Raw genomic sequence first — 27496 nt, 5'->3', positions numbered from 1 at the left:
CTATTAGATTATATACTCTGTTGGTGTTTATTTTCATTGTTATGAATAGCATTGAATCTAATGAAACAGGTGTAGGATTTGGCTTAATCCAGTTTATCATGTATTGCCTTAGTTCCACTTGGACTTCTATTACTTTTGTTATCTCTTGATACAGAACTAAAATAAGAATTGTAGACCTTACTGCATTTTGCATCAGAATATCCTCTGTTACTTTGCCAGGGGGCAGGGAGGATCCACCTTCTTTTTTTCTATTTTTTTTAGTTTGTTTAAGAGTTAAATATAATTTCACAAAGTACTTTTATAAATCTATTTAAATACAGATGACTATGGAATTCTCATATTAATTGACATTAATTAATATAATTAATTATATTTAATTATATAATTAATTTAATTATATAATTAATTATCTCATATTAATCTGATATAATACTAGGTGCTGGGTTACAGAAATGAGAGACATAGTTTTTGCTCTTGAGAAATGAATAGTTTTCCTAGTTGGAAAAATAGGTCAGTAACAAAATCATTCCATACCCTGTGGTAAGTACAGTGACAAAATCATGCATGAGGTGTTTTGCAGGCATCTAATGCTGAGACAGTGGTTGGAAAGGGTGAGAGGGAAGGGGCGCATGTAAAGTGTTCTTACCTAGGTTTAAATGATTCGTGAGTGAAGCAGATAAAGAATGGAGCCGGGTATTTTACCAGCAGACTCATGTAGCTTGGACAGAGGTATGGAGCGTGGGGGCAACTCTTTGCTGTTTGATCACCGCTATTATTACTTCTGCCACAATGTAAATTGGAAAAAGAATGAAAAAGGAGCAGGAAGGTACTTGATGAAGGAGGAGAAATAAGGAAGCCAGTTCATGAAAGGCTTGTGACCCAACCTAAGGAACTTCGAGTCTTTAAGGGTGATAGGAAACATTTAGAAGGTTTTAATCAGGAGAGGGTTGTGATTTGATTCCTGGTTTAGGTAGACCAATGGTCCTCAACCTTTTTGGCACCAGGGATCAGTTTCTTGGAAGACAGTTTTTCCAGGAACCGGGTGAGGGGATGGTTTCAGGATGATTGAAGCACATTGCATTTATTGTGCACCTTATTTCTAGTATTATTACATTGTGATACATAATGAAATAATTATACAATTCACCATAATGCAGAAGGGGTACATTCTGGGAGAGTGCATTCAATGGGAGCCTTGAGCTTGTTTTCCTGCAACTAGATGGTCCCACCTGGGGTGGTGGGAGACAGTGACACCTGAAGCATGTTGCTTATGTCCAGTCTACTCCATAACCTCGTTTTGGTTGCTGTCACTGCAGAAAACCCTGCTTCACAGAGTTAGGATGTTGGAAATGGAAGCCAACTTTTTAATGTTTTTGTGGCAATCTCAGGCTATTCCTCCTTGACTTTAATCCAAAATGTATGGAGGTTTGAGGTTGTCTCAAACATACTTTTATGGCCACCATCATTTACAATCTCAAGCAGGTGATCCTCTTCTAGCATGGACAACATCTGTTCACCTGGCTTGTTCACAACTGGGTCACGGATACACTCCTTCCCAGTCTGGGGGTCTTTTGTGGTAGGGGAGTAATGCTCAAACTCTTGTGAAAACTGAGGCAGGTGATCATGCATCCAGCTGGGAAAAAGAAGGCCCTGGCTCAATCTCTTTCAAAATCTATAAATGTCAAAAAATCCCAGTGTTCACTTGTCGCCCCCATAATTCCAGTCTGGCTTTGAGTGCAGCCACTGTATCTGCTGACTTGAACACAGTTGTTCTCCCCTGAAGTGACAGACTGAGTTTGCTGAGCAGGTTGAATATGTCACACAAGCAAGTTTTGCAACCCCTTCTGTTTCTCTGAAATGTGCTACCAGTGGTGACTGTTTTTCTAAAAGAAATCTCTGGAGTGACTCTCATAACTCAGAAACTCTAGCCAGTGATCTACCTTTAGAAAACCACCTCACTTCTGTATATAAGAGAAGACGTGTGTCCATCTCTTCACAGAGTTGTGCAAATAGACTTGAATTAAAGGTGTGTACTTTAATCACATTATTTTAATCACATCCTGCAAAACGTTAAGTTCAGGTGATATTTTTCAGCTAGCCAGCATTTCTCTATGGATGACACAGTACACAGACTCATATTCAGAAATGAGCTCTTTGACCCATGTAGTGGAACCAGAAAGCTGTCCAGTCATGGCAGCCGCTCCATCTGTGCATATCTCAACACAAAATGACCAGTTTTCCTGATATGTAATCAGTCAGAGACTTTAGTTTTGCAGCTGTGGTGTTGATTGCCAACAGAAGTGCACATAACATATCCTCATGCACATCCTCCTAAAAAACAGATCACACAAAAACAGGCATTGTTGTCTTGTCAACATCGGTAGACTTGTCAACCTGGATTGTGTACCATGGTGACTCATTAATCCTCTCTAACAATTATGCCTCAATATCCTCTGCTGTTTCATCAGTTTGTCTAGTTATGGTGCTAGCCTAAAGGGGAACCTGTGCCACCAAAGTTCATGACAAATGTCCTTAGCGGGATCAACTCCTCACCAAGAGTAAAGGGCTTCTTAACTTTAGCCTTGCAGTCAGCCACTAAGAATGATGCTCTCAGTGTAGACACATTTAATGAAGTGGTGGCCTTCAAGAATTGCTTCTCTTCTTCATGTTCACATTTTTTTTCTTTTGAATCTCCAGAGGCTTGTCTTTTAATCCTGGGTGCTTGGTCTCCATGTGGCAAAGTAGTTTTGAAGGTTTCATGGCTTCTCTAGATAGCTAATCACCACATATTATACAAAGCAGGCCTGGAGAATGTGAATTGCATGTTTCAATGAACCCATAATTTAAGTAGGACTCTTGGTATTTTCTTTTAAATGCAGGTTTCTTTTTGTCGGCAGTCTTAGAGTGTTCTGCTGTTTCATCATTGGGTTTTTCCCCCTTTTCAAAGAAGTTCTCCAGTAATGTTTGTTTTTTACTCATTTTCACTAGGGTTAGCCTGTGGGCTTACCAAAACTGACTGAGACAAGTGTGCAGGGTGGAAAAGAGGCAAGGAATTAGAGGTGGTAAATAAAATAATGGGCAGGCCACACGTGAACTAAAAATAAGCATTGCATTCTGACTTAAAGCCTGCTACCAGATGTACGTGTACAACTGAAGTATATCAACTCACTCACCACTATAAAGCTTGCCACCAGATGCAGCATAATTGTCACTTGCCATCACTGATAGGGTTTTGATATAAGTCTGCAAGCGTGTGATTTGTTTGATCTCTGTATATCTCTGCCTGTGATAATCTCTATTTGCAGCCGCTGCCCAAAGCTAGCATCACCACCTCAGTTCCACCTTAGGTCATTAGGCATTAGATTCTTATAAGGAGCACGCAGCCTAGATCGCTCACATGTACAGTTCACGGTAGAATTCTCTCTTCTATGAATATCTAATGCCACCAGTGATCTGACAGGAGGCAGAGCTCAGGCGGTAATGTGAGCAATGCAGAGTGACTATAAATACAAGTGAAGCTTCACTTGCTCATCCACCCTTCGTTTACCTCTTACTTTGTGGCCTGGTTCCAAACAGGCCTTCCCTGGTGGCTCAGACGGTAAAAGCGTCTGCTTACAATGTGGGAGACCCGGGTTCGATCCCTGTGTTGGGAAGATCCCCTGGAGAAGGAAATGGCACCCCACTCCAGTACTCTTGCCTGGAAAATCCCATGGACAGAAGAGCCTGGTAGGCTACAGTCCATGGGGTCACAAAGAGTCGGACACAACTGAGTGACTTCACTAGTCCAAACAGGCCACGGAGGTTGGAGACCCCAAGATGGACCACTCTGAACACACTGTAAAGAGTGGATTCTAGAGGGCCAATGGCTGTTGTCATAGTCCCTGCTAGTGAAGATAAGAATTTGAAGAGTCAATATAACTTAGGGGTTAGGAATTTGGACCCTGGGGTTAGACCACCTGGATTTTGAATCCTGTCCTGTTTACTCATGAGATGTTTGACTTGGGCAAGTTAATTTCTAGGTGCTTCAGTTTCTTCAAGTATAGCAATCTTAGGATTGCTGATGGAGTTAAATTATTAACCTAAGTAAAGTATGTAAAATAGTGCCCAGTAGATGGTAGACATACAATGAATAGCTCTGTTTCATTGAATTCGGATAGTAGTACCACAACTAGAAACAGGAATTAGTAACTTTCAGATCAGATCAGATCAGTCACTCAGTCGTGTCCTACTCTTTTCGACCCCATGACTCGCAGCACGCCAGGCCTCCCTGTCCATCACCAACTCCCGGAGTTCTAAGAAAAGGAAAATTTATCAGCTTCTGTATTTCTCCAAAAGACTTAGAATGTGATTTTTTTTTTTTTCAAGTTTAATAAGTTAGGTTGCAGCCAATTTTGTCTAACCATGATGATGGGAAACGGTCATGAAGGAATGAACCACTGGTAATCCCTAAGCTCCTTTTAGGGAATGTGTCAAACCCTTCTCCCATCAGATCTTCTCAAGGAAACATTCACAGTGCAGTGAAATGATCATTTTGATTCTTCCTTTGTTAAAGAAGGAATTAACACCCTCATTAAAGGTGTTTGTTAACAATGCAATAATGAAAACATGGCTGCACAAATGGAAAATGGGTTTCTAGATGATATATGTTGCTTTATACATTCTAGAAAGTTGAATTCTGTCATTTGGAGAAATTTTTGAAATTTGTGTTTTATCTTTCCTTTTGGGTAAAAATAGAATTTCCTTTTTCTGCCTCTTTGGAGACAGCTAATGAGAATGAAATGGCAATCCACTCCAGTATTCCTACCTGGAAGATTCTATGGACAGAGGAGCCTGGCGGGCTACAGGAGTCACAAAGAGTTGGACATGACTGAGCACAAACAAGCAAAACAAATGAGAAGAATGTCTATGTATCTCTTCAGGTCTTGGCTGTTGAGTCATTGTGGAAGCTTAACGAAATCTTCATTCGAAGCTGTAAATAGCTGTTTTACCTAGTTTAGTGAGATGTTTCACTAATAGTTCAGAGGATGTATTAAGAAAAGCTTAGAAAAATATTTTTTTTCTGCATCAACTTCCTGTGAAATAATAATTGTGAGTGAAACTTCTGATGTATAATTTTCTGATCTAGATTATATAACAATATCTAATAATAACTAGATATTATTAAATTAGTTTTCTCAGCTGATTTTCAAGATTTTTTTATATGTTATTCTTCACAACAGTATTATGAGATATTCAGCTCAGAGTTATTTTCTCTATTTTGGGCTCAGACATTGCGGCTCTAAGAGGTTAAGAAACTTTCCCAGGGTTGTGCAGTTAGTAACAGTGCTAGGAAAGACTCCCAGTCATAGTTGATTAGCCATACCGTGTAGTGGTGCGTTGAAAGGAGCACACAGTCAGGTCGGCCCGGATTGGATTGTCACTCTATTCTTTACTTAGACTTTCACGTGCCATTTAACTTCTCTAAGCCTATTTTTTTAACTATAAAATATGGGTTAGATAATATATAGAAGATAATATGTATAAGACTGTTCCAAGACTAGCGGCAGTTATGTGAATCAGACAGCTGGCACAGGTGCCCAGTCACTAACATATATGCCAGTGGTCGTTCCCACCCCATTCTTTTTGATGTAACATAACAGGAAGTGTATTAAATATGCAAAAGTTTGTCTCCAATTGCCTGTCTTTTGAAAGTCTGTTTTAAGTCTTTATCTTTATTATATAGATACTTATCCTAGAGTAATGCATATTTATTTTTTGAGATCTAGTTAAGTAACACCACAGGCTATTTGGAAAGAAGCAACCATGAACTGGGAGGAGTTCTGGGTTTTGATTCTGTTCTTTGTTGTTCAGTCACCCAGTCATGTCCGACTCTCTGCGACCCCATGGACTGCAGAATACCAGGCTTCCCTGTCCTTCACCGTCTCCTGGAGTTTGCTCAGACTCATGTCCCTTGAGTTGGTGATGCCATCCACCCATCATCCTCTGTTCTTTAGCTGATTAATTTTACAACCTTGGGCTCTGTTATTCTAACTTCTCTTACCTATGAAATAATACATAGAAAAATGTTTGGGTATCATAGAGGTGATTGTTTGCTGAAAAATGAACTATGTGATCAGATAAAGGAGCTAATGTTTTCTGCTCAATGAAAAACCAGATAAGATTTTTCCTTTCACATGCTGCTTCCTTTCTGCCTTATACCCACACACATGAGCTAATGATTTGATGAAAAGCCAAGAGGATTTTTACTCTCGAGCATTTAGTAAATATTCAGCTTATCATCTTGGTTTTGAATTAATGCTTATTGAGGTACATTCTTTGTAAGTTTCATATTTAACCCATCATACGCTCCAGGATTTCCTTTTTAAACCTAAAAATGCTACTTGAATACATCCTTCCGAGTAATGATGCAATCTTTGTTTCATTTATATTGGAGTTTTTAAAATGAGTTTTTTAAAGCTACTACCCTGAGTAAGTAGTACCTCTTTAGAAATATAGAATTTAGTAATTGATTTGGAAGTCTTAACCTCAATATTTAAAATAGTATAGAAATATTTAGGGTATATAAAAAGCTTGGGCTCTGTTAGATTAGTTAGATTAGTTAGATTAGTATGCTACTACAAGTTCCCAGACAGTTTACTACTAGGAGTTAAGCTAAAATGAGAGGTAAATAGCTAATTCATTTTACTAGTATTTTAATTAATTTATTTAATTTGTATTCAAATTACAGAATAAGAGACAATAGTTATTAAGTGTCCTTTCTGTTGCATATTTCTTTATCTGTTCAAATATTTGAGTGTCATGCATGTCTGCTCAGTTGTGTCCTACTCTTTTGTGACCTCATGGACTGTAGCCTGTCAGGCTCCTTTGTCCATGGCATTTTCCAAGAGCACTAGAGTGGGTTCCTATTACCTGCTCCAGGGTATCTTCCCAACCCAGGGATCAAACCCACAGCTTTTGTGGCTCCTGCATTGGCAGGCGGATCAGCCATGTGTAAAGTATATTTATTTATGAAATTAATATATTTATTTTTAAAAAGAAGCAACCATCTTTCCATTATAAATGTTCTCACCTTCGTGAGCAAACTCAAATATTTCTGCATTGTTTCTGCTGTTTTTTTCTGTTAGGTTTTTTTCCAATTCTCTGGATTCTGCTGACTGTATATCAAAGATAGCAAGCAGCCAGCCTCTAGCTGAAACTGCTGTCACAGATAAAGAAACCGATGCAGGTGAACCAGATTGTCTAGAGGACAAGAAGTTGGTTGATACCAGTGTATCGCATAATTCCAGTGAGCAAATTCCAGATGACATGACTGTGATGGCTGAAGAGTCTCAGTCTTTTAAGACCAGCACATTCACGAGGACCATATCACCACCCACCTTGGGGACACTAAGAAGTTGTTTCAGTTGGTCTGGAAGTCTTGGAGATATTTCAAGAACTCCGAGCCCCTCTCCAAGCACAGCATTGCAGCAGTTCCGGAGAAAGAGTGATTCTTCCACCTCTCTGCCTGAGAATACTGAGAAGTCTGATGTAGCTCCGTTAAAAAGCGATGAGTCAAGTGATGAATCACATCCCTTACATGACGTGGGTTGCTCTTCACAGTCTCAGGAAAGCATGGACTTGTCACCACACAATTTAAACGCATCAAAACTTTCTCAGCCTTCTAGTAAGGATTCAGATTCAGACGTAAGTCACATTCTGAAGCCTTTGGTTTCAAATTCATATGTAAGAGAAAATAGGGTGTTAATCAGGTAATTGAGGAAACTTTGCCCGTGTAACGGAAATAATTGGTTGTTCTAATTTTTCACTCTAGACCTTACTGTATAGAAAGTTCATGTTTTACTCACCTGAAGGACTTCTCTGTATCTTTCATATTTTAGACTCTTATACTTTTAATCTAGCTGTATATCTTGAATCATCACTTATGTGTTCCACTGATAAGTGTCTCAAGTTGTGGAACACTTAAGACCTAAGAATGATAAGCTTATTGAAGTTATTATAAATTTAATATTTAAATCCTTCAGACAATGTTTGAAACCTTATAACTAAATGACCCTATTAACGTGTGGTGTTTGTCTTAAGTTTTAATACTTAAGAAATATATAAATTTTTTACTCTTATTATTCTTGTTGTAAGTCCCCTTTATGATAAAACAAGATAGTAATGTAAGGGATTTTATGTTATTCTGTTTAAATTAATAAAAGCATTCTAGCCATTTTTTCTTATTCATAAAATAGCCTTATTCTTACTTAAATAAAATCAAAGCTCCAAATAACTACTAGGAAGACCCAGTGATGTCATATTTTAAAATGACATGATGGCATAAGAGCATTCTTTAAATCTGAGTTATCTCAAATTTACTAATTTCACATACTTCATTTTATGTTCACAACTGTAGTTACCAAGTTGTAAGAACAATTATAACCTTGGTAATATTTGACAGAATTTTGAGGTCTGATAATCCTGAATATTAAACATCTAAGAAATCAGTATGTCTCTGTGTACCTGTGGTCCGTTGCTCAGTTGTGTCCAACTCTTTTTCGACCCCATGGACTGTAGCCCACCAGGCTCCTCTGTCCATGGAATTTTCCAGGCAAGAATACTGGAGCAGGTTGCCATTTCCTTCTCCAAGGGATCTTCCTGACCCAGAGATAAAACCCACATCTCTTGTGTCTCCCGCATTGGCAGGTGGATTCTTTACTACTGCGCTACCTGGGAAGTCCAATAAATCAGTATATCTTGTGTTTATCAAAAGGAAAATATTTTATTCAGGTTCCTAAAGGAAACTTGAGTTGTATTGGACTCAAAGAAAAAAGCCTAGTTAAAATGTGGAAACAAATTTTCATTTAGGGAAAGCTGAAATCAGTTAATGTCTTCAAATCCAAAATCCATTCCAGTTTTTTAAGTAAGAGGGGCTTCCCTGGTGGTTCATCTGTGAAGAATCTGCCTGTAATGCAGGAGATGCAGGTTTTAATCCCTGGGTCAGGAAGATCCCCTGGAAAAGAACCGGCAACCCACTTCAGTACTCACCTAGTAAATTCCATGGACAGAGGAGCCTGGTGGGGTACAGTCCGTGGGGTCGCAAAGGAATTGGATAGGACTTGGCAACTAAACAACAACAAAATGCCAAACCAAACTCTTGAGACTTTTGCTACTCTTTTCCTGTTCACTCACTTTGTGTTCAGTTCATCCATACTGTTTTAAAGACTGTTTCTTTTAATATGAGCCTCCATTTTAATGCCATCTTTTTCATTTTCCACGTCTTACTGCATTTTTCTCGGGGCACTATTTGGTTTCCATCACAGTTGTTTCTTGAACTTCTTTCTTTCTTTTTTTTTTTTTTAATTTTATTTTATTTAACTTTACAATATTATATTGGTTTTGCCATATATCAAAATGAATCTGCCACAGGTATACATGTGTTCCCCATCCTGAACCCTCCTCCCTCCTCCCTCCCCATACCATCCCTCTGGGTCGTCCCAGTGCACCAGCCCCAAACATCCAGTATCGTGCATCGAACCTGGACTGGCGACTCATTTCATATATGATATTATACATATTTCAATGCCATTCTCCCAAATCATCCCACCCTCTCCCTCTCCCACAGAGGCCAAAAGACTGTTCTATACATCAGTGTCTCTTTTGCTGTCTCGTATACAGGGTTATTGTTACCATCTTTCTAAATTCCATATATATATATGTTAGTATACTGTATTGGTGTTTTTCTTTCTGTGAGGATACTTTCAAGTCCTCTGAACTCCTTTAGGGTATTTTTGTTCCTTTTCCAATAGACATCTTCCTGTTTTACTAACTTTGTAAAGCTTGCTTACCAGCTCACAGCCTAAGAGCTCGTCATGCTGACAAAATTCTCCACATGTCTGTCTTCTGGGCAATCATTTTTGTGCTTACAGTTATAGAAACATAAATTCTCTCCCCTCACCAAAAAAAAAAACCAAACTAAACTAAAAATCTTTCTTTAAATCATCTCTTGCCACCAGATGTGGTAAATTTCCCTTAGGATAAAAGGATTAATGGTCAAACAATTGGGACAATAACAGGTAACTTAAAAATTATGTTATCTTTCTTTATTCAGAAAACGTTTTAGAGTGTCACTGACGTTTCATTTTGAATATAATTTTTACTGTATGATTCTGAAGAAAATGCATTGGAGATTTCCATTGGTGGTTCACTGTGAAAAGCAACAACTGTATACTCTATGTTTATTAAGCTCATTAACCCTATTTGAGGTTAATTAATCTTAGGATCTTACTCTGATCTTTCTTTTAAGAAACAATATAGCCCAGAGTCATCACTACTATGAGCAAGGAATGTTAGTGTTTCTGTAAGTTACAATCCAAATTAAAGGAATATTTTTGACTTTTGGATTGCTTTTTAAGTATATAATGTTATGTAGAATCCCAAGATAAATATATATATGTTTTAAATCCTCTTGAAAAATGCAGAAATGTAAAGTCTCCTGAATTTATTTATTTACTTTCTAAAGTCCTTGAAAGGGTGCAGCATCACAGGGATTCTGTATCCGATGGCTTACGCAAGAAGGTTGCTTAGAAATTTGGCATGAAGCATGCCATTGTTTCCATGAACATGAGTTGCTTTTCCCCAGATTACTGTGACTTTGTTGAGCATTGTTCTTTGCTTTGTACACACAGAAGCATATCTCTTGCCTGGGTAGAAGTCAATTTCATCTCAGGCATATGTCCGCTCAGTCATGTCCAACTCTTCGTGACCCCATGGACATAGCCCACCAGGCTCCTCTGTCCATGGAATTCTCCAGGCAAGAATACTAGAGTGTATTGCCATTCCCTTCTCCAGGGGGTCATCCCAACCCAGGAGTCAAACCCGGGTCTCCTGCATTGCAGGCAGATTCTTTACCATCTCAGCCACCAGTTATAAACACCTTCAATTTTAAGAAGAGCTGTGTGCTCCTTCTGGTTCTGGAGATCCCACTTAGAGCTTTTTAATTTATATTTTATACAATTTACTTCTCCAGCTGAAATTTCTTTCTAGTTTTCTGTAGTGAGACTGGCAAAGATCATTCTTTCCACATTAATTTTCTTTTATTGTATTTCATGCTTTTAATACTTTTTTTCTTCTGAGAAGTTACATTTTATTTACACTGATTTTTCTCAATTTACTTGTTTTATGTTTTGTTGAATATTGGTCAGTTGTCATAAAATCTTGATAGTAAAAATCTAATTTTGCTTTATTTTTCGATCTTGGGGATCTAGGAATCTGATTGCAATTTTAAGTCACTTGATAAACAAGGTAATCAGAAATCCAAGCTACACTTGTTTCATTTTTCGAAGAAAGACACGCCTCTAAGAAACAAGGTAAAACACTTATATAAATTACTTTTAAATTTCAGAAGCAGGGCATGCTTATTACCAGGAAATATGTATATAAGCAAATTTAAAACTCAAAGTGCCTGTATTCTTATTTACACAAAAATGTCTACCTTCAAATCTTTAAGACCATATTTGTACTTGATTTGTATCGGGTTGGCCAAAACGTTCCTTCAGTTTTTAGGTAAAAATAAAAGACACATTTTTTCATTTTCACCAAGAACTTTATTGAACAACATATTCATTGTTTTGTTCCACTACCTTCTGCTATTTTCCAGGCAACTTCGTAACTCTATCTTCCCAAAACTTTTTATCATTTTGAATAAAGAATTGTTCCAGGTACATTATTTTCAAAATTTTATAAAGACCAAAATAAATGAAAATCCGAAGTTATAATATCTGAATGTGGCAGTTAAATCAGAAAACCAGTCTAGCTGTAAATTTTTGCTTGGTCATCAAAGAAACCTTGTGGTATCCTGATGGAAGATGACACGTTTTCTGTTGACTCTTTTCATCTAGTGCTGCTTTCAGTTGGTCCAGTTGGGAGCAGTACTTGTTGGAATTAATTGTTTGGTTTTCCAGAAGGAACTCACAATAAAGGACTCCTTTCCAATTCCACCGTATGCACATCACTTTCTTTTTTTTTTTTAATTTTATTTTATTTTTAAACTTTACATAATTGTATTAGTTTTGCCAAATATCAAAATGAATCCGCCACAGGTATACATCACTTTCTTTGGATAAAGACTGTCCTTCAGTATGGTTGGTAGTTCTTCTGTTCCGTGATCTCTTCTGTTCCACATTGTTGAACAGTGTCCACTTTTGATTGCCTGTCACAGAATGTTTTAATTATGTTTAAGTAGAAAATCACATGCATAAATACTGTCAAGGTTTTTTTTTTTTTTCACTTATATGGAACCTAAACTTCAAAGCAATTAAAATAAGCAAGCTGGTGCATATGATTTTCAAATGTGATTTGGATATTTGAGTATGTGAGTGAGCTATCTCCTGTGTGGTATAACTTTGATCTCAGTTTACATCTCCCTTTGATCACTGTCAACTTGAATTGGTCTACCTGACCGTGGATCTTCATCTAGCAAGAAATTTTTACCTTTCCTGGAATGAAAAGTGAAAAATGAAAGTGAAAGTTGCTCAGTCATCTCCAACTCTTTGCAACCCCATGAACTATACAGTCCATGGAATTCTCCAGACCAGAATGCTGGAGTGGGTAGCCTTTCCCTTCTCCAGGTGATCTTCCCAATCCAGAGATTGAAGCCAGGTCTCCTGCATTGCAGGTGGATTCTTTACCACCTGAGCCACAAGGGAAGCCCAAGAATACTGGAGTGGGTAGCCTATCCCTTCTCCAGCGGGTCTTCCTGACCCAGAAATCGAACCAGGGTCTCCTGCATTGCAGGTGGATTCTTTACCAACTGAGCTATCAGGGAATAATAAAGTATAATATTGCCAAAAATATTTTTAAAATTCCATCTTCAATATTAAAATGACTGCACAGAAATTCACTATTTTTTTTTTTTAAGCACACTAATATGAAAGCTGTCACAATGCTATCTAACAAAATTGTTTCAAATGAAGTTATAGACAAGGAAGTGCTATTAGAGCCATCTTATGGAAAAAACCTAATGAACATTTTGGCCAACCTAATAGGTGTTTAAGTTGTGAAACTTGCTTTTTTTTTTTCTTTATAGTATTTAAAGATCTATTTCATGTACTTAAGTAACATTACTTATAATGACTAAAATATGCCATGGTGTGGGTTTAACTAATCTTCTTATGTTTGTCCTTTACTCTAAACATTTTTGTTATACCAAACAGTACTGCAATGAAGATTTTGTTGATAAATGTTTGAGTACTATACACGTTCTTAATTTTTCATGGGGATGAATTCTGTGGAGTGGTATTACTGGTCCAAGGGCAGGTATGATGTAAAGCTTTGATGTGTATTGCAAAAAGGCCTTTTAGAAACTGGGTCCCTGATAAGTCAAGGGTTTTTTTCAGTCAGACTATATAAATATTTGTGTGCCTGCATAGTGAAAGCTCATAAGTCAAAAGCCCATTTTATGTATTAAGTGTCTTGCCAGTATCAAAATACTAATTCCTAACTTAAAAATGGGCAAGAGACATGAACAGAGATCACAAAAGCAAAAAGCCCAAGTGGATGATTAACATATAAAAGCATGTTCAACCTCATTAGTAATCAAATAACACAAATTAAAGTAAGGCAATGGCACCCCACTCCAGTACTCTTGCCTGGAAAATTTCCATGGATGGAGGAGCCTAGTAGGCTGCAGTCCATGGGGTTGCTAAGAGTCAGACACGACTGAGTGACTTCACTTTCACTTTTCACTTTCATGCATTGGAGAAGGAAATGGCAACCCACTCCAGTGTTCTTGCCTGGAGAACCTCAGGGACAGGGGAGCCTGGTGGGCTGCTGTCTCTGGGGTCGCACAGAGTCAGACACGACTGAAGTGACTTAGCAGCAAAGTAATAAAATATAATTTCTTACCTCTTATTTTTCCAAAAGTTTTTAATTTACTGATTTTATAAGGGTATAAAGTGCTGAGATGAATAATCACATTTAAGATATCATAATACTATTAATTGGTATGTTAATTATCCCAATAATTAATTAATTAGGATAATAATTACTTAAGATAATCATATTGAGGAGAATAAGAATTGCAGTGCCATTTCTGGAAAGCAATTTGAAAGAGTTCAAATAATTTAACCCAGTAAGTACATTCTAGAACTTGAGCTTAAAGAGATAATGAGAATTTAAATACAAGACAACTTATTCTTGCATTGGTTGCAATAGTGAAAAATTGGGGGAAAAAATCTAAATATCTAAAAAATAAATGGGTGAAATACATTAAATACTTTGTTGGTTTTAGTGGACATATATTATTTTTCTTATATAAGAAAGCTATATTTATATAGTTAATAATGTTACTTTCTTATGTTTATTTGTAAAAGCATAGAAACTTTACAAACATTTTTAATAAGTGACTAGTACATCTATTTGAAAGAAGGTCATATCTCATACTATGTAAATATAAAACTGAAAGATATTAAGGATATAAATGCAAAATATGTAAATATAAAGTGAAAGTTGCCCAGTCATGTCCGACTTTTTGGGGACCCCCAAAAGTATGAGCTGTATAGTCCAAGGACTAGATGTATATGAACTGTATAGTCCAAGGACTTCTCCAGGCCAGAATACTGGAGTGGGTAGCTATTCTCTTCTCCAGGGATCTTGCCAACCTAGGGATCAAATCCAGGTCTCCTGCACTGCAGACAGATTCTTTACTAGCTGAGCCAACAGAAAATATAAGTTTCTTTTAAAAATCTCTGAGTGAGAAAGACTTTTTCAAACAGATTCTGTGTTGTAAAAATTTCTATATCATTTTTGAATGAAAAGGGAAACCATACTATTAAATAATATGTATAGCATGGTGTTTTTGTTTGCTTAAACTCTTGACAATACGCATATTGTGTATGTTTGTATGTGTGTGTGTGTTAGTCACTTAGTCGTATCCGACTCTGTGACCCCACGGACTGTAGCCCACCAGGCTCTTCTGTCCATGGGATTTTCCAGGCAAGAATGCTATAGTGGGTTGCCATTCCTTTCTCCAGGGGATCTTCCCGACCCAGAGACTGAACCCAGATCTCCTGCACTGCAGGCAGACTCTTTACCTTCTGAACCTCCAGGGAAGCCCATGTTTGTATAATCATGGTAAAAAGCCTGGAAAGATATTAAAATTATTTGCAGTGATAGGACTAAAGATATAGAAAGTACTTTCTCAAAAGAAGTTACGTCTGAACATTAAACCATCATCTTTTTATTATTATTATACTTTCAGATTTGCATTGTCAGTGTTTTAACTGACACTTCTGTTTTGGTGACAGCTCCCCAGATGAACCTTCCCTCTTGCTCCCTGGTGTCCATCTTCAGTATATAAAATCAAACTCATCTTTCTTTTTTAACCTATAACCAGTGCTTCTTAAAGCACTTATCAGCTGTAGTAATATTTCCTCTGTGTCACTTAGTTTCAAAATCTTAGGGTTGTCCTCTTTCTTTATAACATCGAGCTAGATCCTTCTTTTTCAAGGGCTAAAGAAAAACAATCAGGACATCTATACCTATCTAAATCCTGTTTCTTTCTCTGTCTTATTTCTTGTTCTCCTTTTTTCCTATCACCAACATCCTAATTTAATATTTCATCTTTCAGGTGTGAATCTGTCCATTCTTTATACACCCTCTACTAGGTTCATCAATTTTAAATCCTTGTTTTATATTACCACACTCATACTGTCCTAAAAAAAAACAGTAACAAAACTTTAATGGCTCCACATTTCTAGCAGCATACAAGTCAATGGATTCAAGGCGCAGATAAAGACAAATATCATATGACATCATTTAATCATGGAATCTTTTTTAAAAAATGATACACATGAACTGATTTACAAATCAGGAATAGAGTCACAGACATAGAAAACAAACTTAAGTTGCCAAAGGGGATAGTGGGGAAAGTAGGGTAGGGACATAAGCTAGGTGTTGGGGATTAGCATATACACACTGCTGCTACTGCTGCTAAGTCGCTTCAGTCGTGTCCGACTCTGTGCGGCCCCATAGACGGCAGCCCACCAGGCTCCCGCATCCCTGGGAATCTCCAGGCAAGAACACTGGAGTGGGTTGCCATTTCCTTCTCTAATACATGAACGGGAAAAGTGAAAGTGAAGTCGCTCAGTCGTGTCCAACTCTCAGCGACCCCATGGACTGCAGCCTACCAGGCTCCTCCGCCCATGGGATTTTCCAGGCAAGAGTACTGGAGTGGGGTGCCATTGCCTATATAAAATAACAAGGACCTACTGTATAGCACAGGGAAATATACTCAGTATCTTGTGATAACCTATAAGGGAAAAGAATCTGAAAAGAATATATATATAATATATATGTGTATATAACTGCGTCACTTTGCTGTACCCTTAAAATTAATACAATATTGTAAATTATACCTCAATTAAAAATCAATAGATCAACTTAAATGTCAGTAGAGATCTGTTTAAGTAAATTATGGTACATACATACAATGGAAAAGATAAGCAGCCTATTCAAAACAAAATTCAGTTCTATATGTGAAATGGAAAAATCTTCAAGATACATTACTTGGTAAAATCAAGATATATTAAGCAAGGAAAAAAAGTACACATTGTAGTATGACACAATTTTTAGTATGCTGCCAGTCATGTGGTGTGTGTATGTAAGTGAATTCAGTCATTGCACAGGAAACCAGTAATAGCAATTGCCTAAAGGCAGTGACGAAGCAAGAGAGACTCACTTTTCTGTCGTTTCTTTTGTAACTCTTGAATTTAGGTACATGGATCACCTGTTAAAAATATTATATAAGTTTTGCAGACCTAAACCCACTTTTGCACATTGATTATAGGTTATTTTTTGTTCCAGTGTATAAATAATTTTGTTTCAGTGTATAAAGTTTGAGATTAAAGGTAGTTTGTTTTAACACAGTAGTATTAAAACAAGCATTTAATCTTCAGATTCCTGGGCTGTATAAATCCAGTTCTGTGGACAGTCTTTCTACAACCAAGATCAAACCTTTAGTACCTGCCAGAGCCAGTGGGCTGAGCAAGAAGCCACCAAGTGTCCATAAGAGAAATCATCACAATGCCGAGAACAAGCCAGGACTGCAGATCAAAATCAATGAACTCTGGAAAAATTTTGTATTTAAAAAGTGAGTTACCGTGTTACTGATTCTAAAATAGTATAAATCATTTTTTTTCTATAATCTTAATTCCTGTCTCCTCTTTCTATTTTCATATGAATCAGTTTCTTTTTCTCTTACCCTAAGAGCTTTAATTTCCTCTGGTCCCTGTAACTGACTCTTTGTAAGAATATGTAGTCTCAGTTTCTGTATCTTCTTTTTAGTGAAAAGATGGCCAACTGAAAACCTCAGTTCTCAGTCTGGCTTTGGGGTCTCTATGTTGTTAAGCAAACTGCTTTTCCAGGGCTTAAGTGCCTCAGCTTTTTTTCCTTCTAAAAGTTGTTTCAGACTTGAGAACAGAAAGATAATGCTGTATGGTTACTTCTGGACTTAAGGCAGTTTGTTTCCCTAAATTACCTCATCTAAAATGGGAAGAATCAATGAGTTTATGAGTTTTTATGATGAATTAGCCAGATTTCTATGGTATATGGCAAACTGTTTTAAGAGAGTTGACCTGGCATATATCTACATTTTTTGAACCGCTTTACTTCCGTTAGACAACAAAATTAACCACAGAGTAGCATGACTTTATAGTTAATTTATTTTCTTGTTCTTATTACAGCAAATGTGCCAAGAATAAAAGCAAAGAGAAAGGGGTCGGGGGAGGTGACTTACATGGGATGATAAGATTAAACTTTCAGTTCAGTTCAGTTCAGTCGCTCAGTCGTGTCCGACTCTTTGCAACCCCATGAATCGCAGCACGCCAGGCCTCCCTGTCCATCACCAACTCCCGGAGTTCACTCAGACTCATGTCCATCGAGTCAGTGATGCCATCCAGCCATCTCATCCTCTGTTGTCCCCTTCTCCTCCCACCTTCAAGCTTTCCCAGCATTCAGTTCAGTTCAGTTCAGTCGCTCAGTTGTGTCCGACTCTTTGCGACCCCATGAATTGCAGCACGCCAGGCCTCCCTGTCCATCACCAACTCCTGGAGTTCACTGGGACTCACGTTATCGAGTCAGTGATGCCATCCAGCCATCTCATCCTCTGTCGTCCGCTTCTCCTCCTGCCCCCAATCCCTCCCAGCATCAGGGTCTTTTCCAATGAGTCATCTCTTCGCATGAGGTGGCCAAAGATTAAACTTTACCTAGTAGATATTGTTATCACAATAAGTTGAGATAGTATTAGTGGAAATACTTTGTAATAAGTGCTGGACAATTAATTTTTACTTACATTGTGTAAAGTCTAGATTAAACCATATAGCAGCAGTTCTCAAGCTTTTTGCCTTTAGGAACACTTTATAGTCTTAAAAATTACTGAGAGCCCAAAAGTACTTTGCTTTATGTGGGTTATGTCTGTTTTTAATCTGTTATTAAAAGGGACATTTAGAAAATATTTATTTATTTTAAAATAACAACAATCTCATTTCATCTTAAAATTGATAGTATATTTTTACAAAACTATGTTTTTCAAAACAAAAGTGAGAATGACATTGTTTTACATTTTTGCAGATCTTTTCTGTCCAATTTAATATAACTGAACTGCATTCTTATATCTGCTTCTTTGTTTGATTTGTTATGTTTTGGTTGAGTTATATGAAGAAAATCTGGTCCCACATGTAAATGCACTTTAGCATAATAGCATTTTTTATTTAATTTTAATTTTTCTTCTTTTATATTACACCAAAATTCAGTACGTGGTAGTTTCTCAAAAGTTGTAATATAGGATATGAAACCATATTAATTGATTTTTATATATTACAGTCTACTGGCTCATATTGTATTTTGGTGTTCATCTTTTACTCATTCATAATTTTATAACATTGGTGTAAATCATTTGAAAAATGTGGACTTACTGAGTTGTGCTTATCTTTCAATTGTTGACACATTTCATTATACAATATTTTTAAAAATCACAGTCTTGCCAGCAGTCTTTTAAGTATTGGGAAGGCGTCAAGGGGCAGATATAAGTTTTCCAAAATTCTAATTTTCACTGGAAAGCTTGAATTTTTGTCTCTGGCAACTAATGCTGTTAGTTTTTTTTTTTTTTTTCCTTAGAAATAACAAACAATCTCTGTTCATTTTAGAGAAGCCCTTTGCTAAATAATTAAATTTGAATTTCCATAGTGAGACTGACTTTTCTTTTAGTACTATCAATATTTCTTAAACAGTTTGGTGATACTGTGTTGATTCATTGTCAGCAGCTTTACTTATTATCAACACAAGTGTCCTTTTTTAGGTTATTGATACAAGTATCAGCACAGTATGAAAAGTAGATAAAGTCTAAATACTATTATGAAAATAGTTTTAAATATTACAAACCCCCCAAAAGGGTCTTGGGAATAGGATTAGTTTTTATAGACGTAGAACTTCCTTCCAAAAGTTGGGAGAGGGGAAGGAGTGAAAAGATAGGGCTTAAACGTTTGTTCATGCTTCACTCACGCTGCTTCTCAGCCAGACTTGAGAAGGATGCTAGAAAGAAAAAAACTAAAGTTTGTTTACTGAAATCATTCTACCTTAGCTAGTGTCTGTTTAGTAGTGGTGTGGTACCTCCTTTGAAAGATGATTTAGAAAGCAGGAATGGGTACTAAGAAGCAAAACTCAAATTCTCTGGGGCGTACTCAGAGGAGAATTTGATTGTGTTACATAATGAATTGAGAGAAATTATACAGTAGAGGTTCTTATCCTCTTTATATACCTCTATTTTGTCCAGGCAGATTATTATCGAATAAACACTACCATAAGAACACCAAATTCATTTTATTATATTTTGCAGAGATTCTGAAAAGCTTCCTTCTTGTAAGAAGCCAGATCCCCTGTCTCCAGTCAAAGATAACATCCAGCTAACTCCAGAAGAAGAGGATATATTTAACAATTCTGAATGTATGCTTGTTCAGAGAGCACTATTCCAGTAAACGCAAGCAGCTGGGAGACTGTTGCCTGCAAGAGAATCTCTATCAATTTCGAGTCCTGTTTGGAAATGAGGCCATTCTGAAAGATTTGTTCTTAGATCTATGCTATTTATTTTAAATAGAACACAATTTTTTATAATAATTTTGTAACTGTTCTTGTTTGGCTTTTTATATTTTTATAAGAAGCTAACTAGAGAAAGATCTTTGGAAAATCTACTCTCCTACTTTCCCTGTGGTACAGCGGCTAAGACTCCTTGCACCCAATGCAGGGGACCTGGGTTCGACCCCTGATCAGGGAACTAGATCCCACTTGCCACAACTAAGGGTCCCCATGCTGCAACTAGGTCCCAGTGCAGCCAAAATACATAGTTTTAAAACAAAAATCTATTCTAAAGAAACAAAAATCTATTCCAAAGATTTCTATAATGTTGTCAAATACAAAGATGGTAAATGGAAAACCACAATTCTGTGATCATTTTGTACTATAAGAAATTACTATACTTTTCCATGTTTTCATTTTTTTCCACCTGCCTTTCTTGTCTTTCAGGGTTGAATTGGAAATATGGTTGCTGGGATGGGAGGGGTAGTTGGAAGGGTTAAAGATCACTGCATAAATGGGACAGTGCTCTGTCATCCCTGAAGAGCTTGGTAGGTTACAGATTGACAGTGAAGGAAAATTGCTTTCAGCATCTTATGAAAGGAACTACTTATATCATTCATATTCTTAAACTTCCAAAATAGCCTGTTTCTCTTGTATATCTGTTTTGAAGTGTAGGCTAAAAATTCCTTAACTTACATTTAAAACTTATGTCCTAGGTGTGATGTAAGATATTACTACTAAAGCTACAGAATCGATGATTTGTCCATACTCTGCAAAGAAATAGATGGGAACCAAAACCAGGTATGCAAGTGAAGATCTGAAGTAAGGAAGTGAAGTGACAGTCTGACCAGAAGTAAAACAGTTATAAAAGTGTCTGAGATATAGAGGATAAATGAAAGGGATTCAGAGCAGTTTAATTTTTATGAGACTTAGTAGAGGACTTGGATAAAGAGTCCAAGTGGAAAAAAACATAATGTTTTAAGAAACAGCATAAAAATTTTAAATGGAGACAATTTTTTTCTCAAAATCTGGAAAAAGGTATACAAAGAACAAAAGCAAAATGGAACTTTCTGTGAATGTTTCCTATTACAGAACAAATTGAGAAAGGGAAATGGCAACAGTGCTGTAGTTTTTCAGTCTCCGAACCCCCACATAACCACAACTGGATGACAAAGTCAAAATACCAGTGAACAACATTACAACAAATTCAGATGGCATCATGTATTTAAATCCCAAAATGTAAGTAGGTGAAGACAAGCCACCAACAGCCACAAGACTGCAAGGAGGTACTGACATCTATATGGGAGAAGTAGAGAATGGCAATAGGTCATCTAATGGACTTACAGAACTTACAGAGTAGTTGTTGAAACACAGAGCAGACCAAGTTGCAAACAGCATTTAAAACTGTTATGCAATCCAATGGTAAATGAGGCCTGCAATTATATCTGAAGGACTGAAGCAGTGTAGTCCATATGAACTTTTGAGATGATTTCCCATATTTGCCAAGGCTTCCTTCTAGGGGAACAGGGTCCCTCACAGAAGAGAAACTGCTGGCAAGTAAAACAAAAGCTTGAGTGGGAAAGAGGCAGTAGACACAAAGGAAGAGGAAGAGTTGGCCAAGAAATCTCAGCAGGATACTGCCTGAGTATACTTTGAACACTGAGAAAGCAGCAAAACAGCTGAGAAGCTCCCATGAGCCGTGCCTGCTCAAAGTTTAGGAAATTTATTTTTACTTAAAAAGAAACTACAGAAAAATGTTTAGGTCAGTCCTTTACAAAACTGATTTAATGACTCAAGCAGTATAACATCTCTACAAATAATGAAAATCTACCAGAAAGGCCCACTGAGCCAATCAAAACCAGTACATTTGAAAATGTGCTAAAAGTTAAGGAAATGCTATAGAATATGAAGGAAATTTCGAACTGGAAAAAGTCAGAGGGGCGGGGGGGGGAAAAGGCAAGCTCAGGAAAGCATTAGAAATAAAAATTGCAGAAATTAAAGCTAGAAGGAACACAAGCAAATATCATACAGATAGATGATGCCTTAAATAGGTTAAAAAAAAAAAAACCAAAATGGAAAAAACACCTTAAAAGATTAGCAAGTCACAGATACTGAAGATGGAGCAGAAGGTCCAATATACAGATAATAAGAGTCTCTGAAGAAAACACAACCTATTATTTCAGCAAAATTTTAAATTTTAAGATTTGAAACAATATTTTTAAAATGCACTCTTTCACCCAGGATTATTGATCCCAAACAGCTAACACCAAGACGTAAGCAACAAGTTACTTTAAAGAAGGAAAAATCCTCTGGATAGGCAAGGACAGTGAGTGACATGTAAGAAAAAAAATAATAATCATGAGATTTTTCCACAATTATTCTTTATACCTGAAGAAATTGAGTAATGTGTTACAGATACTCAAGGGAAAATGTAAGCAAAAGATTTTATATTCAACAAAATCACCTTCAAGTATAAAGAATACAAACATCTATCAAACAAGAATTTGGAAATTATTGCTCACTTAAGCTCTTCCTGAGAAATCAGAAAATAACCAAAATAACTGGAGAAATAGCACCATAACTATTGATGATGACCATCAAACATAGTGATTTGTACAACTAAAAATGAGAGCTAAAAGGGAAATATGATATGCAATGACTGTGTGCCCAGATGATATAGACAGTACAGCTACAGAGAAGAGACCATATGCAAAACATTTGGTTTAGTTTGAAGTAGTCTGATAATTGTTATTTTAGGACTGTTGTGTATATAATGTGGGATAGGGTAAACGAGTATTTGTGGGATATTTTAATTCATCCCCAATTTTCTTGAGAACCAAGATTCTTCCCCACCCCCAAGATTCTTAATGTCTAGGAAAAAGATTAAGACAAAATACAGAACAGCTTAATTTTTTTTAATGTAGTTATAAACTTGAGTTGGAAGTACTAGTAAACTTATGAATGTATATACACACATATACATATATGTGTATGTGTACATACATAGAGCTTCCCTGGTAGCTTAGATGGTAAAGCGTCTGCCTACAGTGCGGGAGACCTACCCACACATACTAAAGAGACCCAGAAAAAAGTAACCAATCCTTTACCAATGAGCATCCCAATCACTAGTCTTAATATACCACTTTTTACTGAAAGAAATGAGAGCTTGGAAAAGACGTATAAAAGCAAGCCTGAGGGATCTTGTTAAAACAGAAGTCTTTAGTGAGTAATATGTAATTTCAAAAATGTAAATTCAAAAATAAGAGAAATATAAGGAGACACCTGAAGAGGACCCCACTCTCCAAACATGGGTGATTTTGATCTTGAAAAGATAGGAACTGTCCTTTGTTTGATCCCATCATAAACATATTTTAAAAAATTGGTCACCTTCAGAAGATGACAGAGTATCAACGCATTATCTTGAATATGGGAAAGTAAAAGGAGAAATATCAGGCATTTCCCCTATCTTTATACTGTATACTTTATACTCCAGGCAAGAATACTGGAATGGGTTGCCACTTCCTTCTCCAGGGGATCTTCCCAACCCAGGAATCAAACCTGGGTCTCCTGCATTGCTGGCAGATTCTTTACCAACTGAGTTACAAGGAATGCCCATCTTTATACTGTACCAGTGGGTTACCAAACAGAAGATAAATCTCTTTTTAGTGCTCTAACAATGAAAAAGAGATATTACTGTTTTGCAATCCCCAGTGGATTAATGGATTTAGGTTTAGAGTGTCAGCTGCTATTAACATTGTAACTAGACATTTCATTTCTCTTAATGAAAGAACTCAGCATCCTCTAGTCTTGCCACGGGATTGGAGATGAGACATCATTCCTCTGGATCCAACTGCAGAATTGCAGAAAATACAGAGGACAGAGGAAATAGGGAACTGCAACCTGAGTGTGCAATTAGCAAAATTCAGACAGCAAGAAATTACAGATTAAATGCCTTTGGATTCTCAACAGATAAATTTTAAGGAAAGGGAGAGGAAAAGTCCATATTAAAAAAAGGACAAAACTAAATTATTTAGGGAGGCCCACTCTGGTGATTAGACAATAAGAGAAATATAAGGAAGCGATAGCTATAAAATTTAGGGTGGTGGTTACAGGGAGCTCAGTAGTGTCCAACTCTTTGTGACCCTATGGACTATAGAGTTCATGGAATTCTCCAGGCCAGAATACTGGAGTGGATAGTCTTTCCCTTCTCCAAGGGATCTTCCCAGCTCAGGGATTGAACCCAGGTTTCTCGAATTATGACAAGGTTTGCTCATAGTAGCTTATTAGGGTATTGATGTCAGAAAGTAAAATGGTGGCCTTCTAATTTATTAGGCCATTTACTTGTTTTGTGTGGCCCTTCATATTCTGTTTTTTTCATTTATGTAAATATTTGTTAAAATGTTTACAATGGTGTGTTGGTTTCTGCCATACAACAATTTTTTTAAATCATATTATTTTAATAGTATTCCATCAAATTGAAAATATGATTGTAAGAGGCATCATTAATTTATGTACCGTTGGGAATAAACTCCATCAACTTTAAGGTATACACTGTTCTTAAAAATGTTAAAATACGTACCTTAGACTATAGGCCCTGCCACAATTCAGTGATACACATCCTGTGCCTTGGGCACGGAATCCAGCAACTATCCTCGTTTCCAAAAGTTAACTGGACAGTCGGCACCAGACAACCTCTGTTCTTGAAAGACATGAAGCACAGTGAAAGTACAAGGAGGAAAAGATGGGATAAAGTGACAACAAATTGAACTCGGTCTCACTTCCCTATATAGGTCCCATTCTCTCTTCTTCTGGGGTTCCAGCTGCACACATTAGAAAGCTATAAGTTGTCACATAGCTATTAGGGCTGTTACGTTTACTTTCTACTCCGTTTTTCAGTTTGGGTAATTGCTATGAACCCATTTTCTAGTTAACCAATTCTTTCCCTGACTCTTCATCTGGGTTATTCTGCTTTTTGTTTTTATTTCTTGTATTTCTAACTTACAGTTTCTGTCTCTCTGCTGACATTCCCCCAACCCGCTCATGCACATATGGTCCATATTTTATGCAAGGCATATTAACTATAGTGATTTTAAATACTTTGTCTGATATTTCTAGTATCTGGGTCATCTCTGAGTCTGGTTCTGCATCTTGTGTCTTGAAAGTGTTTTCATTTTCCTTGTTTTGTGTGTGTGTGTATCATGTTTTCTGATTGACTTGTATGCCATATATTGATATAGGAAAGTAGTGACCGAAGTAAATAGTACACTTGGAAATGAGCATGCATCTTCCACTAGGGGTTAGTGTGAGGCATTGTAAAGTCTACTCAGGAGTTTAACTGGCTTGGGTTTATTATTGCTATGACAATAAAGTCCTCTAGTGTGGTGCTAGGGTTTTTAGTTTTGTTTGTTTTTCAGTGTTCCTGCTCTATCTTCAGTTTTTAGCCTTCTTCATGCGCTTATGTCTCAGAAGGGGTCTCTCTTCAACCCCCTGCCCCTCTCCATCAGTACACTGTTGTTTATTGTTGCTTGTTTAATGACTAGATGCAGTGCGGCCTGTGCTGTGCTGTGCTTAGTCGCTCAGTCGTGTCTGACTCTTTCCAACCCCATGGACTATAGCCCACCCAGCTCCTCTGTCCATAGGATTCTCCAGGCAAGAATACTGGAGTGGGTTGCCATGCCCTCCTCCAGGAAACCTTCCCAACCTAGAGATCAAACCCAGGTCTGCAGGTCTGCCGCATTGTAGATGCATTCTTTTACGATCTGAGTCACCAGGGAAGCCCAAGAATACTGGAGTGTGTAGCCTAACCCTTCTCCAGGGGATCTTCTTGACCCAGGTGTCAAACCGGGGCCTGTTGCATTGCAGGTGGATTCTTTACCAGCTGAGTTTCCCAGCTATCAGCTGGGAAGCCCAGATGTAGCCTGAGGGTAACGTAAAACTATATCAATTACATTTGACTTTATAATCCACTGCACAATCAGTATTATCCACCTTTGTTTCTCAATGCCTAGAAAGTTCCTAGCAATATGATCAGTATTTCAAGTTCTTATCACATGACTTCTGGCCACCAGGCACTGCGTATTGTATAGCACCTGAAGTCTTTATAAACACGTGTCAGTGTTTAACAGTTGTTGACTCATTGCTTAGCAGCGACAGAAGAATAATCGAATGCTAGATAGGGATCAGAAGACTTGATATATATTAATAATTCTGATTTGCCCAAAACTCTTAAGTGACCTTGAGTAAACTATTGAACTTTTGTTGTCTTTTTTTTTTTTTTTCTCATAGAACAAACATTACAGCTCCAAAATCCTGTGACCCAAACAGTAAATTCTCTGATTTATCCCTGGTAGCTCAGATGGTAAAGATTCTGCCTGCAATGCAGGAGACCCAGGTTCTAGCCCTGGGTTGGGAAGATCCCCTGGAGAAGGGAATGGCTACTCACTCTAGTATTCTTGCCTGGAGAATTCCATGGATCAAGGAGCCTGGCGGGCTGCAGTCCATGGGGGTTTTAAAGAGTCAGACAGGACTGAGCGACTAACACACATTTTAAAGTCTATTCCAAAGGCTCCACAAGAGGGCAGCTCCTCCACATTGCTTAATGTCTGAAAAGAATTCCGCAAGTCTTTAAGTCTTTAAAAACTCACCCTTTGAGATTACACTATGGAGAACAGTGTGGAGATTCCTTAAAAAACTGGAAATAAAAACTCAGGCTTGCATACAATATTTTACTTTTGTTTCTTTTAATGGTACAAGTCAGGCACAAATATAGTCACATTTATGAAAAAGTTCCAGCATTACAGACTAACTTCAAGTCTCTTAATTAGTACCCCCAATCCTAATTTTCCCTTCTGTCAGGTTGTGGGCATTTTATTTTTTATGAAGTTTTCTGTGACTTCTTTAAAACAGTTTCTGAAACTAACTTGTTTTAATCCGCATAGGATTTAAACATCTTTTCCTAATCTAGATAGATTAGTTTACCTTTAATTGTTCTAACTCCATAAAATGCATGTCATAATTAACTTATTTCTTAATGACGTTTAGATAATGTTTTCAGTATTTAAACAATGTTGCATCAAAAATTTCTATACTGCATTTTGGAAAAAAGTGAAAATTCTCCCTCTCAAGATTTCATAGTAATTAAGATTTGAAAGCTAATTTATTCAACCAAAAGAGGAATGTTTTAGTGATTTTACTAGCCACAAAAATATATAACAGGAAAGATGTTACAGAAAAGGGGCTAGAAGAAGGAGAAACACTTAACAGCCTCCCTTGGAAAATTTAATCCATTTCGTGATATAAATCATTCTAGATGCCATTACTGTTAGGGTGCTTCACAGATATGTTTTTGTTGTAGAGAAGATTAGACCTAGGCAACAAATGGCCCAATGAA

General features: G+C 37.1%; 1 protein-coding gene across 1 annotated transcript in view; it reads left to right on the top strand.

The window, feature by feature from the left end:
* The window catches only part of EXO1 (exonuclease 1), a 48921-nt gene extending 23433 nt beyond the window's left edge, over positions 1-25488 (top strand). The window contains exons 12-15 of the mRNA XM_070768108.1: positions 7125-7683; positions 11247-11348; positions 16935-17128; positions 19871-25488. Coding sequence (XP_070624209.1) covers positions 7125-7683; positions 11247-11348; positions 16935-17128; positions 19871-20009 — 994 coding nt within the window. The 3' untranslated portion in view covers positions 20010-25488. The remainder of the gene's footprint in view (positions 1-7124; positions 7684-11246; positions 11349-16934; positions 17129-19870) is intronic.
* Positions 25489-27496: the final 2008 nt, after the last annotated feature.

This window comes from Bos indicus, chromosome 16, assembly GCF_029378745.1.
Source record: "Bos indicus isolate NIAB-ARS_2022 breed Sahiwal x Tharparkar chromosome 16, NIAB-ARS_B.indTharparkar_mat_pri_1.0, whole genome shotgun sequence".
In the NCBI taxonomy this organism is placed as follows: Eukaryota; Metazoa; Chordata; class Mammalia; order Artiodactyla; family Bovidae; genus Bos; species Bos indicus.
The sequence above is the reverse complement of the archived record's forward strand: the minus strand, read 5'-3'. Positions and strand labels throughout refer to the sequence as shown.